This window comes from Crassostrea angulata, chromosome 4 (assembly GCF_025612915.1).
Source record: "Crassostrea angulata isolate pt1a10 chromosome 4, ASM2561291v2, whole genome shotgun sequence".
NCBI lineage: Eukaryota > Metazoa > Mollusca > Bivalvia > Ostreida > Ostreidae > Magallana > Magallana angulata.
In genome coordinates, this window is record NC_069114.1 from 42,844,467 (window position 1) to 42,861,429 (window position 16,963).

At 30.2% G+C, this 16,963-nt stretch overlaps 1 protein-coding gene across 2 annotated transcripts in view; it reads left to right on the forward strand.

Moving 5' to 3' along the window:
• LOC128180455 (uncharacterized) overlaps nt 1–16,963 on the forward strand; it is a 137,727-nt gene extending 120,764 nt beyond the window's left edge. The window contains exons 3-5 of one of the 2 annotated variants that reach the window (XR_008243220.1): nt 5,476–5,587; nt 12,899–12,956; nt 15,179–16,963. Coding sequence is in view for 1 of the 2 variants with exons in the window: in XM_052848580.1 (XP_052704540.1) it covers nt 12,899–12,956; nt 15,179–15,578 (458 nt within the window). In the remaining variant the exon portion in view is untranslated. The remainder of the gene's footprint in view (nt 1–5,475; nt 5,588–12,898; nt 12,957–15,178) is intronic. The other variant, XM_052848580.1, reaches the window with a different exon arrangement.

Here is a 16,963-nt window from a genome sequence, read left to right on the forward strand (position 1 = left end):
ATTACTTTTTCTAAAGCTTATATATATATATATATATATATATATATATATATATATATATATATATATATATATATATATATATATATATATATATATATATATATATATACATTTTTAAAAGAGCGATTCTTTTTAACAGTCTTCAAAGTATTTAAGGAATCTCACTCATGTTTTTGCATACATCGCCTCAATCCTACAATGTATTATCGCTTCAAACTTTTTTCATTGATGTATAATTTAAATAGTTACGCATATATTGGTAGCATTTGCAATTGCATGAGCAAATATATAATACACGTCTGTTCTGCTATTTATAAAGTCGACGAATTTGTTCATTAATTCAATTTGAATCAATCATTAAAATTTGCAACATTTGTAACACAAAATAATATTAACAAAAAAATTTATAATTTAAATTTAAATAAAAATCAACAGCATAATTGTCATGACCTCGTTAATAAGATATAACAAAAATAACAAGCATTCTGAGAGTATTGCATAAGCAATACACGTTTCCTACCGGTTTGTTTTATTCTATGAAAGCTTCGAAGCATACATCTATATCAAAACTATTATAAACTAGATGCTATGCTTTAATCAGAGATAAAAGAACGGAGGAAATTCAAACTTCATAGTTGTAATTAAATAAAAACTGGGTAAAATAATACTCTTTATTTTATCTCCTGTAATTTCGGCACGTCGCCAAGTTCGCCAAGACGTTGCTTACTCAGGGTTTGAGTTCTCAAACCCGGATTGTTAAATAGTACAATTTCACGAGTAGCTGCAATAATGTAGCCCTCTCCGATTTTTTATATCTGATGTTTACTAGAGAGGGCTACAATTCCATAGGATCTCCGTAATGGTGCAAAATTAATTTTTCAATGCGGCTGACTTCGGTCTGAAAAGATCGATTTTATATTTTACTTCCTTTAGATAAAATGATTTTTTAATTCAGGTTGAACAAATTAACCGTATATAAACCAAATCCGGAGAAAACACATCAGCATGTTTACCAGTCGTCTTTTTCAGCAGCCATGACAGTTCTCGCGTGATTTTATGGGATGTACGCTTGGAGTTTTGATGGGCTTGATAACGTGAATGTCAGTGTAAATAATCGATCTTACTTCGCTATATCACTAAAACATCATTTAAGGAAATGGTATATAGTGGAAAATTCATATTTACCGCGTTAAGGTAGTCCTATACTCGGCACTTAATGGGCTCAATCATTAAAAGCTTAGCTTTAAATGATAAATATACATTCTAGCAATACATATACAAAAGAAAATATGTATGTTTACATGCTAGTTTGTTTGTTATCACCTCTCAGACGGGTGTACCCCCTTGCGAAAATTATTGACAATTATGAAATTTGCCAGACGTCCGTTTTTTTATAAAAATAATTACAAATTTTGGGAAAATTAGAACAAAATAGAGTATAACTATTTATTTAAGCCATGTCTAATCAATAGTTTTGCGCAAAATTTTCTAAGTAAGTACGCTTTATAGACCTGATGTATCAAAATAGAATACAAAAAATGCAATGCTAGTATCACGTTTGGTAATTTTTTTACTATTTTATGGACTCAAACTTAAATTTATGGTGTTTATTCTATAGATTGACATCTTAGAAAAAAGATATGGTAAAATAAATTATATGTTGACGGATTACTTTTCACGCTATAAGCTCTAAACCAAGTAGATCCTGACGAAAAAATCCGTAAAAGTCACATTTTGCTACAGTTTTCTGCCTAGATCTGTCAACAATGTTAGATATCATTTAAACATTAATTAATTGACGATTGATTAAATTCGAAATAGCTTCTGTCTCTAAATTTAAACCGGTTTTAGTAAAAGAAAAAGAAAAATTCGGGGGGGGGGGGGGGGGGTCAAAACAAAGAAGATATAAGTATACCTGAGATTCTAGTTAATCAGAAACTTCGTTTTTCATTTTACTTTCACAGAATAGAGTTTTTCAACATTAATCATTTCTATCTCTCATAGAATACATATATTACCGTTCTAATTGCTGATTATTGCCATTGTTTACAACAGCGATGTACAGCAAAATCAATACCGGGTATCAAAAACGCTGTGTAAAAGTCGAACCAATATTGTAAAATCCGTATTATGACGTAGTGCGATACTAGGACTACTTTAATTATGTTTAAAATAGGGGAATTCCTATATTCAATTCAAGATCCGCTCCTGAATTCTCATTGGCTGTCCAAAAATAAAACCGGTCAAGGTCAGTAAACATGGCAGACAAATTCAACTTTCGTTGTTGACATCCACGAAAAATAACCGATATATGGACTATACTTGATGTTTTTGGATTAATCTATGCCATAGACATCTACAACGTTTGAGTTCAGGTCAGAAATGCAAATGTTATTGTCATTTATAAACGATTGGAGACGAAATCGTTGCGAGAGTGAATCACTCCCGCACTTGCACCATTACGGAGATCCTATGGAGTTGTAGCCCTCTCCCCCCCCCCCCCCCAAAAAAAAAAAAATCGGGAGAGGGCAATACAAGAAGTATTAATGAAATAAACTATTATTGACATAACAATCGATATTTAACTAAATTATGGGATAAGGATCTGACAAAATTTGACTTTTAGCCAAACAGAGGAAATTCGAACAAAACTTTTCAAATTTTGCTTTCCACTGAAATATTTTTGGTAGTACTATAATATTGTAAGTTAAGATTTTATTTGTTAGTCACAATTATTTTGCTGTTGGTTTTGTCTTGCTTTTTCGTTTAGATAATTGTATGACACACACACTAGAAAAATATTGAAAATTGATAAAAATCACCATATCTCAAAATTTTGCTCATTGACCTCATATAGATTTATGCCAGCAGAGAAAGATCAATATACTTAGTTTAATACTATAAATGATTTAGCATTATCATCATTCAGTTTTTTTTTTGTTATATTGAATCAAAAATGGGTTGTAATTTGAAAACTGATAAAGGAAATTCGGACTAGAATATCTATAAAAACTGTAAATGAAAACTTAATGCTTTGTATCTATTTAATGTCACTACTATTCATAAACTTTATTTCGTTTGTCAAAGAGTTAAGCATTTTGTATAATTTTCACAATCACTACTATTCATAAACTGTATTTCATTTGTCAAAGAGTTAAGCATTTTGTATTATTTTAACAATTACGAAAATCTCAATCATTGTGTAAAATTTTTATGGATTTTTCTCAAATTTTCATAAAATATTCAATGGCCATTAGCTAAAAAAGTAGGTCATTGACCTACTTTTTTGGAAGTGAAGAATAACACTGCCATGTAGAGTCTAAAACACACATTAGTTTGTTTTCATTATCATCAGTGGAATTTTTTTTTTGTTATGAGTAAAGGCGATCCTTAAGTATTTGCATAAGCAATACACGTCCCCTACCGGTTTGTAGAAATTTGCGAAAACATTGCACTGTTGTGCAGAATATCTTTTCTTATTTTACCGTCTTCTGTACCCCAAATCAACAGACCAACCCAATAATGAACCCAAATGTAATAATACAAAAACCCTGTCGATTAAATTTACAACACAATGCATGACAAGATTTTACAGAACTTATTTGTTAGAAACAATAAAAGGAATGGTTCAAGTAATGCACGATAGTATTACTGACTACATAGTTACTTTCCTCGTTTATTCTATACACACCGAACCCGATAACGAACCAGATCATAAAAGAATTGGAATATAAAAAATTAATTTTCTCGAAAATATGTCAACCAGACGCTACAAAGTGTACACATGATCTGTAGTTTGACATTTTGAAGCTTTTCAGCAAATTCATATTATTCCTTAAACGCATCAAGAAAGAAAAGTGTAGAAAACTGACGTGGGTCAGACAGACGGACGGACGGACAACGGACTGACGAACTGGTAGGGGACTTATGAAATATTTTATTAAGTTCTAAATTTATTCCATTAAAGTTTTTAAATATTTGTCAGAGGTAAAAATTGATTAAAAAGAAGACTACGTTATAAAACTTGATCCTTTACCTTTTGATCTGACTCTGAAGTTCTGAGCGCGAAAAACCTTAATTGTCGTGATGAAGTATTTTCAACTCACTTATTATTTAAGAAACTTTCGTTGAATCTGATGAACTAAAATTAAAGCTTTACCTGTATAATGTGTCTATATTTCAAAATAGGTTGTGTGTTGTTTTATAATACTATAATAATGCTATCTTATATGCCGTTCATGATAAAGTTAAAAAAAAGCACTAGTGACACGTTCGTTAAAATTTAAAAATGTAAAAATTAATATAAGGATTTGTCATATTTAATATAAGGCACATTGTTTTACTGCTTTTCTCTTAAGTAAAAGGCTAAAATTTTACTAAAATGAATAAAAAGAATTTAGCCATTTATTTCGAGTATTTCAGAAATTATTTAAAAAAATATTAAAGTGGTGCGTAGAACTTACATGTTATTTATGGCAATATATAAAAAAAAGTAACTAACTTTAAACAAAAAATTGAGCACGTTTAAGTCTTGACAAAATCAACCCACTTTTTTCATGTAATAATTAAAATGATTATTTTTTAATTAAGGAAACACTTAACGCACATAAGTCACTAATTTGGACTTCGATTTTGATTAGTTTTAGTATGTTACATTCTGAACAGAAATGGATAATAATATCCTTTCTTTGAAAACAAGGAGGGGACGACTAACGAATTGTATCAACAAAACGTTCAATTACCAGTGTATCATTGAAATGATTACAGGAAGAAGGTCCTTGGGACCTCATGTTTCTCTTCTAAAAGAGATACTTGAATGCTTTGCTGTATATGAAGTATTGTAAGATTATCGATAAATAAGTTCGGGCTAGTTTTACAATAATTTATAATTATTCGAATTCAGTCTTCACACACCGTGTACCTACACAACAATAATAATTAATAATAATAATATTTAAGATAATAATTAGTGACTTTTTCTATTAAAGAACCATCCAAATATTGAGGTACTTCTTTCTCTAATTACTAGCGTTGCATTTTCTGTCAATAGCGTAAATAAACTCCAAAGGCTGTTTTGATAAAAAAAAAAAATATAAACACACGATTGCCTTTGAAGAATAGGGAATTCAAAACTTATACGACAGCTTTTTTAAATGAACAAATATGGTACAAAAATTTGATTTTGTTAAGTTGATAACAACATGGTTTTTACAACATATAATATGAAAAACTAATTTCCATCTTTATATAGATCTTACATATCATTACGGGTAACAAAAGCAAACTTTAATCCGGTTCTAAATAAAAACATAGCTAAAACCATTTACATTTACAAAAATTGACATTAATCCTCTTTAAGTGCAGAATATCAGCATTTTAATTCCATTACAATACTTCTTAATTCTGTGTGCTCATTGTAATATCATTGTATTTGTTTATTGTTTTAATAATCAATGTATGATTTCATTTCAGGTTATTGTCTGTATCTAAAAAAAAGATGACTCGACGATATATTCATACAGCTGCAGCAGTTTCCAATTCGGATGTCATAATTCCTCCTTTCAATCATATGATTTGTTTAAACGTAAGTCTTAGGGAGTAATGTTAATAAGCATAAAAATAATAGCATCTGTGGTTTTATTATCATTCGTTAAGCACCAATTTTTGTTCGCAAAATAAAATTTTCATTGGATTAAAATTTATGACAAAAGTTTATCGGTATAGCAATCGTTTACGGGTGAAAGTGGCTTACATTTTGAAAGTGACAACATTTTCGAATATTAATGGAACTATTGTACACTTACTTATAAAATCCTTTTCAAATATATATTCATAATCAATAAAAATCATTTTAATGATTCTTTTGAAAAAAAATCTTTCTGAGAACGAACCATTTTGAAATTTCTTTTATTTCTTATGCATATTCTTCGTTTGGTTTTGGAAAACATCAATATTAAACAATAAATGACTGTCAGGTGCAAAAAACAAAAACAAAAGAAAATGGTTTAACCTCAGCTGATATGACGTCCTTTAGTTTGCTACCTTTTTTTTTGGGGGGGGGGGACTCGTTGTTGGCAATCGAAACTGAAGCTTGTATATTATCATACTTTTTCCCGATTAGTCAATGGTAAAAAATATCTCACAAATACATGTATATCGTACAATGTTACTGTCTCGAAATATAAGCGATATTGTGTGAAGAGAATTAAAAAACTTTTTAAGTGCCCCCTTCGATCACATTCTCTTTGCCTTGCCAAATTTATGTTTTAAGTCAATCTATTAAATACATAATACATGAATTGAAATCACAAAACTCCTTAAGAATTTACCGGTCAGCAGAGGATGCTATCTCCTCCCATGCACCTGATCCTACCTCAATCTTTTTGGAGGTCCGTGTTGCTCTGCTTTAAATTTGTATTTCGTTTTATGGATTTTTGAGATGGTTGACGGATTGTTTTTGTCGTTTTTTCATTTCATCACAGTAGTCAAATCAATTTTCTGTAACATTTTTGGTATGTTCCCTAATGCTAGTATAAAGAATTGAATGTATGTCGATGGATTTATTTCCACTTTCTGAAGCTTTCTTTAAAATTTAGAAGCTATAATGTTTAGTTGGTGTTAGTGAGGATAATCGTGTTGTATATCACGACGAAATAACTTTTAGTTACAAAGTTAAAAGATACGAGGGAAAAACAGAAAAACGTCATTATTGCATGTAGTGTCAGTATTTTTCTACATATACATGTAAAACACAGTTATACGATCACGCTTATAAAGAATTGACGCTTGACGTTGAATAAACGTACAGTGCGCATTCGGAAGTTACGCATGATGTTTGTAACAATTATATTTAAAAAACTAGACTCTTGTTGCAAAAGCAACAAAAAGGTCTTCCGTTTTGATATACATGTATCAATTTAACTGTAAGACATTGCTTCTCTTACATAGAAAAAAAATGGATGTGATAATTATTGTGAATGATATATCCAGACGTTGCTTAATTGTAAAACAACGAGAATGAAAAAGGAATCAATTTTTGAAGTACTTTCTGTGACGACCGAAAGTAACACCGAACTAAACAAAAATGTTAACCGTTTGTACAATCATAAATCGTTCCTCAAAGTTTGGTTGTTCACGTCTCTGCCAAATCTAAGATTTCTTTGAAACAATATTTTTTGTCTCGGGACCGGAAACGGATAAACGGACGTGATTAATCAAAACAAAAGCTGGTATTTCTCGTACATTTGCTTAGCGTACATCACTGTTTATTAGGCTAGATGAAACAGCCAAGGAAGTCAGTTTAACTTGTTAAAACATGATTTGTTTGAACCCGCCCGGTAAGAACCGGAAGTCACAGTTGACAAAATTAAACCCGTTAAACACATCCCTAATCAAATTTCTATCAATCATGAAAGCTTCGAGTCTTAATCACTTACAATGACAAAAATCTCGCGGACATAAAATTTGTAAAAAGGAAAGCTACACAGATATATTTGAGATATCTCACCGGAATTTATTTGCTAATTTAACATTATATAGATGACATATGTAAGGTTATATACTGATATTATCAATTTATGTAAAATGAATATAATATGAAAAAAAACCTAATTTTTGAAGTGCTTCCGGTGACGACCGGAAGTTACGCCGAACAATACCATATAGTGTAAACACATGTACATACATACTTCTATCATCCCACAAAGTTTGATTGTTCAAGTCGTCACCGTTTTTGAGATCTCTAGGAATCAAGGTTTTTTGTCTCAGGACAGGAAACGGACAAACGGAAGTGTTCGATGAAGATGGAAGTAAGTATTTCTGAACCATTACACAACAGGACTTGATTGGCTATCAATTTGTCTTACATTGTCAAACAAAAACAGTTAAACTCTTAACCAACTTGAATTGTTTGAACACTACCGGTGTGGACCGGAAGTGACAGTTGACAAAATGAGACCTAATAAACACATCTTCTATCAAATGTCTATCATCCATGTAAGTTTTGTGTCTTGGTCACTTACAGTTGATGAGATCTCGCTGTAATAAATGTTTGTTTTAAAAAGAGTACCTTAGATATTTAAGATTTTTTTGTGTTTATTAATCATCGGATAGATGACATATGAAAGCGTTTTTACTTATATTTCAATTCTGTGTAAAACAAATAAAATGCGTAAAAACAAAATTTTTGAAGTGCTTCCGGTGACGACCGGAAGTTAGACAAACAAAACAAAATAGTTTAACACACATCTACAACTATAGGTCTATCATCCCTCAAAGTTTGGATGTTCAAGTCTTTATCGTTTCTGAGATCTCATTGTCCATAGCTTTTTATCGCGGGACAGGAAACGGACGACAGGAAGTGAATTTTGAAAAAATAAAAAAAAACTCCTGGAGATATTATCATTCTCTACCAGTCCTAAAATTTTAAGAAAATCTATCCAGTCATCTCGGAGAAATCTGGTTAAACTTTAAAAAAATTGATTTGTTTGAACTCTTCCTGTGTGGACCGGAAGTGACGGTTGACAAAATAAAACCGGTTGAACACATCTTCTATCAAATGTCTAGCATCCATATAAGTTTCGTGTCTTGATCACTTACAGTTTCTGAGATCTCGCGGTACAAACATTTGTTTTAAAAAAGGCTACATGAGATATTTGAGATATCTCACCGGAAGTAGAATTTTTATGTTTAGTTAACATCGGAAAGATGATATATGTAAACATTTTCACTTATATTTCAAGTCTCCGTGAAATATATTAAATGCGTATAAGCATAATTTTTGAAGAGCTTCCGGTGACAACCGAAAGTTACGAGGAACAAAACAAAATAGTTTAAACACATCTACAACTATAGGTCTATCATTCCTCAAAGTTTGGATGTTCAAGTCTTTATCGTTTCTGAGATCTCATTGTCCATAGCTTTTTTCTGCGGGACAGGAAACAGACGACAGGAAGTGAATTTTGAAAAAATGAAAAAACGCGTAGAGATATTTTCATTTTCTAGCAGTCCTGAAAATGTCAAGAAAATCCATCCAGCCAACTCTGAGAAATCTTGTGGACAAAAAAAGGAAAAAATAATAATAAGAAACATTACAATCACTATAAGGTCTTCCGTTGGAAACGGAAGACCTTAATAATAATAAGAAACACTTGATGCGATCTCGTTGCGAGCAACGAGTGGGTCCTCCGTCCAATAATTTATTTTCACATGATTTAAAAAAAAATAAAAAAAATCAAAAATATTTAAAATTCATCAAATCATTTCGAGAAAGATGTCATTAGACGTAGAATTCTAAGCGCAACTTAGATACCATGTTTAAAAATTATTCTGATGTCATTTAAACACGATTTAATTAAATTTTTTTTTTTAATTTAAAATTCATCCAATCATTTTCAGAAAGATGTCATCAGACGCAGAAATCAAAGCGCAACTTATATATTATGTTTAGAAATTAGTCTGATGTCATTTAAATACGATTGAATTAAATTTAAAATTTTCAAAAAAATTAAAAATCATCCAATCAATTTGACAAAGATGTCATTTGACGCAGAATTGTAAGCGCAACTTAGATATCATGTCTACGAATTATTCTGATGTCATTTAAACACGATTTAATTAAATTTTTTAAAAACAATTAAATTTAAAATTCATCCAATCATTTCGAAAATTATGTCATTAGACGCATAATTTAAAGCGCAACTTAGATATTATGTTTTAAAATTAGTCTGAAGTCATTTTAACGCAATTAAAATGAGTTTAAAATTTTTAAAAAATTTAAAACTCATCCAATCAATTCTAAAAAGATGTCATCAGACGCAGAATTGTAAGCGTTACCTGAATATTATGTTTTGAAATTAGTCTAAGGTCATTTTAACACGATTTACTTAAACTTAAAATTTAAAAAACATCCAATCAATTCAACAAAGATGTCATTAGACGCAAAATTGTAAGCGCAACATAGTAATCATGTTTCAAAACTAGTCTGAGGTCATTTTAACGCAATTTAAATGAAATTAAAATTTTTGAAAATTTTTAAATTCATCCAATCAATTCGAGAAGGATGTCATTAGACGCAGAATTCTAAGCACAACTTGGATATCATGTTTTAAAATTAGTCTGAGGTCATTTGAACGCGATTTATTTGAGTTTAAAATGTTTAAAAAATTCAAAATTCATTCGATCAATTCGAAAAAGATGTCATCGGACGCAGAATTGTAAGCGCAACCTAAATATTATGTTTTGAAATTAGTCTGAAGTCATTTAAACACGATTTAATTAAAAAAAATTTAAAAATTTAAAAATCATCCAATCAATTCGAGAAAGATGTCATTAGACAATGAATTGTAAGCGCAGCTTCAATATTACATTTAAAAATTAGTCTGAGGTCAATTTATAAAGAGTTAATTATATCTTTTTTAATTTAAAACTTATCCAATCAATTCGAAAAAGATGTCACCAGACGCAGAATTGTAAGCGCAACCTGGATATCATGTTTCAAAATTAGTCTGAGATCATTTTAACCCGATTTAATTAAATTTTAAATTAAGAAAAAAATAAATGTCATCTAATTTATTCGATAAAGATTTCATTGGACAAAAAATTCTAAGCGCAACTTAGATATTATGTTTTAAAATTAGTCTGAAGTCATTTTATAACGATTTAATTAAATTTAAAATTTTCAAAAAAAAATAAATTTCAACCCATCAATTTGAAAACGATTTTATAAGACGCAGAATTAAAGTGCAACTTAGATAATATGTTTTAAAATTAGTCTGAGGTCATTATAACGCATTCATTGAGTTTTAAAATTTAGCTTCCCTACTCGGAATTTCCAGACAATGATTTTCCTCGTGAGGCTAGATGTTCATGTCATCTATCATTTATGAAATTTTCAGCTTCTTATCTTTGCTTGTTTTTGAGGAATATATGGACAAGGAGAATTCGTCAAAAACGTGTCCTCTATTTTGACCCCAGCTAGCTTCCGTACTCGGAATTTCCGGACAATGATTTTCCTCGTGAGGCTAGATGTTCATGTCATCTATCATTTCTGAAAATGTCAGCTTCCTTTCTTTGCTCGTTTTTGAGGAAATGTGTGGACAAGGAGTATTCGTCAAAAATGTGTCCTATATTTTGACCCCAGCTAGCTTCTGTACTCGGAATTTCCGGACAATGATTTTCCTCGTGAAGCTAGACGTTCATGTCATCTATCATTTCTAAAAATTTCAGCTTCCTATCTTTGCTCGTTTTTGAGGAAATGTGTGGACAAGAAGTATTCGTCAAAAACGTGTCCTGTATTTTGACCCCTGCTAGCTTCCGTACTCGGAATTTCCGGACAATGATTTTCCACGTGAGGCTAGATGTTCATGTCATCTATCATTTCTAAAAATTTCAGCTTCCTATCTTTGCTCGTTTTTAAGAAAATGTGTGGACAAGAACTTTTTAAAAAATGACAAAATGGCGGATAAGTCCAAACCGGAAGTGATTTTTACAAAATAAAAAAAGCATATCAAGTTTATCTAATAATAGATCGGTGCTGAAAATTTGATAAATATCGTACCGCCCATCTCCGAGAAATCTTCTGCACAAAAATTGTAAAGAAAAAAAAAAGAATTAAAAAAAAAGTGAAAAAGAAACATTACAATAATAGAAGGGTCTTCCGCTGAAGACGGAAGACCCTAATTACAATCACTATAAAGTCTTCCGTTGGAAACGGAAGACCTTGATTAAGATCATAACATTACGTTGTTGTTACAGTGATCATTATTTTCGCTGAGTGTTTTGATAAATGATAATCATATGAGCCAGTGTATGAGAAAAGGGGTCTTATGACATAACGTCATAATGCAGAGTAAACGTCATAAACGTCCGCAACATTTCGCGACGTCGTTTATAATATGCAACGCTTAATTTCTGTTTGTAACATAGGAATTTAAGCATAGCAAAGATTTTTTACCGCAATATGTATACTATTTTTTGCTGGGTTATATATGTATATATAACCAATGTATAGATGTTAAGTTAAACGCAGTTTGAATTAATTTAAATTTCAATAGAACGAACAACCTGTAGGTGAAGGTGCAATTCATAAACGTGTAAAGAAAAAACATGTGCTAAATTGTGTCGTGTTTATATATACTGCAAAATGGTTTCTAGGCATAATTTATGAATAAGAAATTTGAAAAATAAAATAATGTTAAAGGGTTTATAGGCATGGTAAGTGCGTTATAAACAGTGACATATAATATTTATAATATAAAATCGTACATAAATATATAGCATGCAGTCAAATACTTGATTATGGAAAATCAGGTTTGCCATTTATGTTTAGGTATTGGATTGACAATTAATCAAATTACTCCTTCTTCAAAATTTTAAATTGTTTATTAAATGCAAAAGTTGATCCCCCTTTAAAAACAGGGCAAATTTGGACTTAAAGCGGCGTGATGAAGGACATTTCTTATATATTATATTTTCTTGATTTAAAAAGAGTTGTGATAGATGTGCAAGTAGTGAATTCGCCGATTGATGCAATCTTCATTAATACAGTTCATAATTATGTGTTATTCTGAGGTCAGTGCTATACATGAAACAATGTACACATTTAGTGGGTAAAGGCACTAAATCCAGGCTTGCTACATTAATAATTTTTTATGCAACACATATTTTTTTGCAATTAGAGATCCCCTCTGTAGATCTATGGGCTAGAATGGGCTCTGTGATACTTTTAATGCTTTCGAGTTTCCGTTAGCACCCCCATGCACACGGTCCACGTATTGCAGTCCTTTTTTAAAGGACAGCAACTTGTTTACTTTTTCTCTCATATATTCAATGAAGTTCTACAATAAAATTTTCACAAAGACATCCATAATAAAATCAATCATTTTGTCTCTTATAGATTCGGGTTGTACATCAATTGGAAATGGTTGTTTTCTTGCTGAACCATCTTGCGAAGGGTAAGAATCTTTGGAAAAGTATTAAAGAATACATTTTAAAGACTTTTAGCCATTTTTTTTATTTTAATATTTTACACATTTAAAAGCTTACTACAAACTCTCTAATAAAGAGTTTTGAATACAGTTGTTTATCAGCTAATAGTTATTTAAGTTCAAGAACCATAATATCATATTTAATAATTTTATTATAACATAGTTAAGGAATCATATAAAATATATCATATTAAAAACGATATTAGCAGAAAACGCAATTTTGAAACGTTCCTTACGGCCGTAACAAATTTAAACATTCAAGTGTGTTCACATGAAGGGCTAATTTCCTTTCAAAGAGGAGGTATTAAGAAACGAGTAAAAAAAGTCAGTTTAAAAATCTTCTCAAAAATCAAATTGTCTCTAATATCCAAATTTTAACATTCGCTTTCTGATATATTTTATATGAAGTTTGGTCACAAACTTTGTATTGTCAGCATTTATATAACAAACAAAATCTGTATAACAGTTTGTTACTTTTGGAGAATTATCAACATTAGTTTTATCAATGTCTTACCTGTTGAAGAGTTGTTTACATGGTAAGTTTTATTATGTTGTAAGTTACTCTCTTTTGCCCTTAAACGATTTATAATGGTTGACACAACCACCACTAGCTTAAATTATAGTATTTTACTTTTACTTTTAGAAAGCTAATTTCAATTAGCTGCTTTGATTAGAATTATGGCTAATGTATATCAGGTTAGCAGTATGACCCCTTGGTCTCTATGTACGTTACACCATTTAACCCACGGGATTTTTTCATACCACACCATTCATATCAGTCTAATTTTGAAAAATCCCACGAGTTAAAAAAAAAGACAATTAAAACTTGCATTTTGTTGCCAGAAGGAGTATGAATTAAAATTATTTTGACAATACCAGGGGAGGGGAAAGGATACCCCTTTGAATCCGCCACTGATTTACCGCTAATTCTATGAAATATGTCCCTTTCCAAGGTTTGTTGCATGTACCATAGGTGATAAATAGTTGATAGGAAGTAATAGAAAATGTTATACTTTTTATGCATCCCCCATCCTTTGAAATGTTTAGAACTAACCTACAATCTTACTAAAATCAAAGAAGGGACTCTGCAAGTGCATCCGATTTATATAAATAGCAATACATGGACACTTTTGTACATTTTTTTTTATTATTTTAAAAGATGGATAGTATGGGTGGTCGTATATGACTATTTAAAAACAGCATTTTTAAAAAGCCGATCTATTCAATAAAATTATTTTGAACGTACATTAACATGAATATGTACTTCAATTAATGGAGTGAAATATCTCAAAGTTATGTTGATAGTGTTGGTGGTTGCAGCTCTCCCTCTTTCTTAAATATACCTCCATAATATTTTATTGATAAAATGGCAAACATCTTTTATTTTAATCACATGCATATAATTATTATTAGATTATAGTGTATAACCAGCACCATTACAATATGTTATTTTTAAATATGGTTGCACTACTTTTTTTTTTAAATTAAATGTTTTGAGTACAATTTCGAGAAAGCTCCAAAGCTTACTTATAAATCGCCGTTTACTCAGCCGAAGTACGAATATGAGTATGAAATGTTTTATAATCTCGATTATTGAGGACAAGTACGATTTGGAGCACGGATTACAATTTGGAGTTTGAGATTGCGCTTAAGAAAGTTTTATAACATCGGGGCCAGATGATAGCCTCTTCTGTCAGCTAGCAACTTTATAGCATCCGTGCCAGCTCCTGTTTTGTATTTTTCCATTTCATTTTGAACACCATTCTTGATCACCGCATATTATCGTTGTATTTAAGAAAATTGCGACAAAGTGAGAAAAAATCTTAACAAAATCTAAGCAAAAACAAATTATATACCAATATTAGTGTAATTTTAAACCTTCTCTAAAGAGAATCGGACAATATATTGCAAAGAAACGTAGCAGGCACGCTCTGTGTTGGTGTCTGTGACAAATGATTTTAAAATGATCAAAAAAAAAAAAAAGAACAAAAAAAAAAACAACAACAAAAACAAGCAAAAAAATTAAACAAATCGTCCTATTCTTATATGTTAGATTCCAAGAACTGAATAAAGTGTTCTTCGAATGACTTCTTTATACCAAACAATAAACTACTTTAGTTGTCATCAAAACATGTTACAGTATACATACAGTGGAATATGTATGTGTTTGTTTTTTCTTTTTTCAACAGTTCGGACACAGCAACCAGTCTTCCAGAAACAACGAAACCAACACACGTTGAGATTGTCACTAGGAATTACAGTACAACAGCGTCCATTGATGAAAAAACAAATCAAACCCCAAAATATAATGACTATTTCATCTATGATGAAGTATTCATGATGCCAATTCTTGCTGGAGTACTTATTCCAATCATTATATTCTGTATGCTGTGTATCTTTTACAGGAAAGGTAAGACAATGGGTTTGGGTTTCTTTTTGTTGTATCTGAACCGTATATTGAAAATCAATTTTGCCAAAAATATGATTATTATTATTACAATGAATTGGAAACCAATCAATTTAAAAATGCTGTTAGGTACAGAGAGACTTTCAAATCTAAAGAGCGCGCAAATAAGTAAATGTGGGTAGAAAAAAAATGTGTAAAAATGAGGTTTAAATGTACTTATGGGTGTTGTTTACTCAGGGTTTGAGATCTCAAATTCGGATTGTTATAAAGTTCAATATAATCAGTAAAATTTGTTCTAAACACAAAAAGTATTTATGAAATGAATTATTATTGGCAAATCATTCGAAATTTTTTCTTTATTATGGAATTAGGCTAAATAAAAATGACTTTTAGCCAAAGATAGGACATTTGGACTAAATTTTGAAGATTTTGTTTTTTGCTAAAATTTGTTTGGCAGTACTCTAATATTAAGAGATAGGATTTTATATTTTAGCATACGTAATTTTGCATATTTTCTGTTGGTTTTACCTCACTTATTCATTAAAATAATCTTTTGGCACGAATTGCAATAATATTGAAAAATGCTTAAAAATGATAAAAGACACCATATCTCAAAATTTTGAGCATTGACCTTATATAAATTTTATGCCAACAGAATAAGGTTAATATAAGTAGTTTAATACCATATATGTTTTTGTATTATCATCATTCAATTTTTTTGTAAAATTAGATTAAAAATGGGTAGGGATTTGAAAACTGATAGAGAAAATTCGGACTGGAATATTTTCTAAAATTGTTGTAGAAATATTAATGCTTTGTGCTTATTTAGTGCCACTACCATTCATAAACTGTATTTTATTTTTTTAAACTGTTTTATTATTTGTAGTATTTTTACAATTAAGAAAATCTCAATCGTAGTGTAAAATTTTATGGGATTTTTCTTGATTTTACAAAAAATACGCAATGGCCATTAACTCAAAAAGTAGGTCATTGACCTACTTTTCTGAAAGTGAAAAATAAAACTACAAGCAAAGTTCTATAACACACAATAGATGGTTTTTCATTATCATCAGTGGATTTTTTTTTTTTCATTTTGAGTAAACGTCATCCTTAAGATGGAATTAATACATACTTTCTTCCAGATTTGATAAATTTAATAGATGCGTGCATTGCAATGTGCCATTTGTCAGCATATGAATCTATATTACTTTATAAACAGTACAACTATTCTGTACAATAAATTAAATAATATTCTATTTCTTAAGTTAATTAGTTTATGTAAAATACGATAATGATATAAAAAACAAAGGGCAAAACAAAATGCGCTATTTGTGAACTAAATAAGCTTCTTGTGGCTAGTCAACAAAGAAAAGAAAAAAAGTTAGCGAAAACACAGCAGCGTTTTAATTCACTAGCAGAATTTAAAATTACTACAGTTTTCCGACAATAGTAACGGTCCGCAAGTTAAAAAACAAATTATTTAAACTGAACAAACACATAACAAACTGAAGATTTGCAGCTGATTAATTTACGATGAAGACATTAGCAGAATTCAAAATTACTCAAG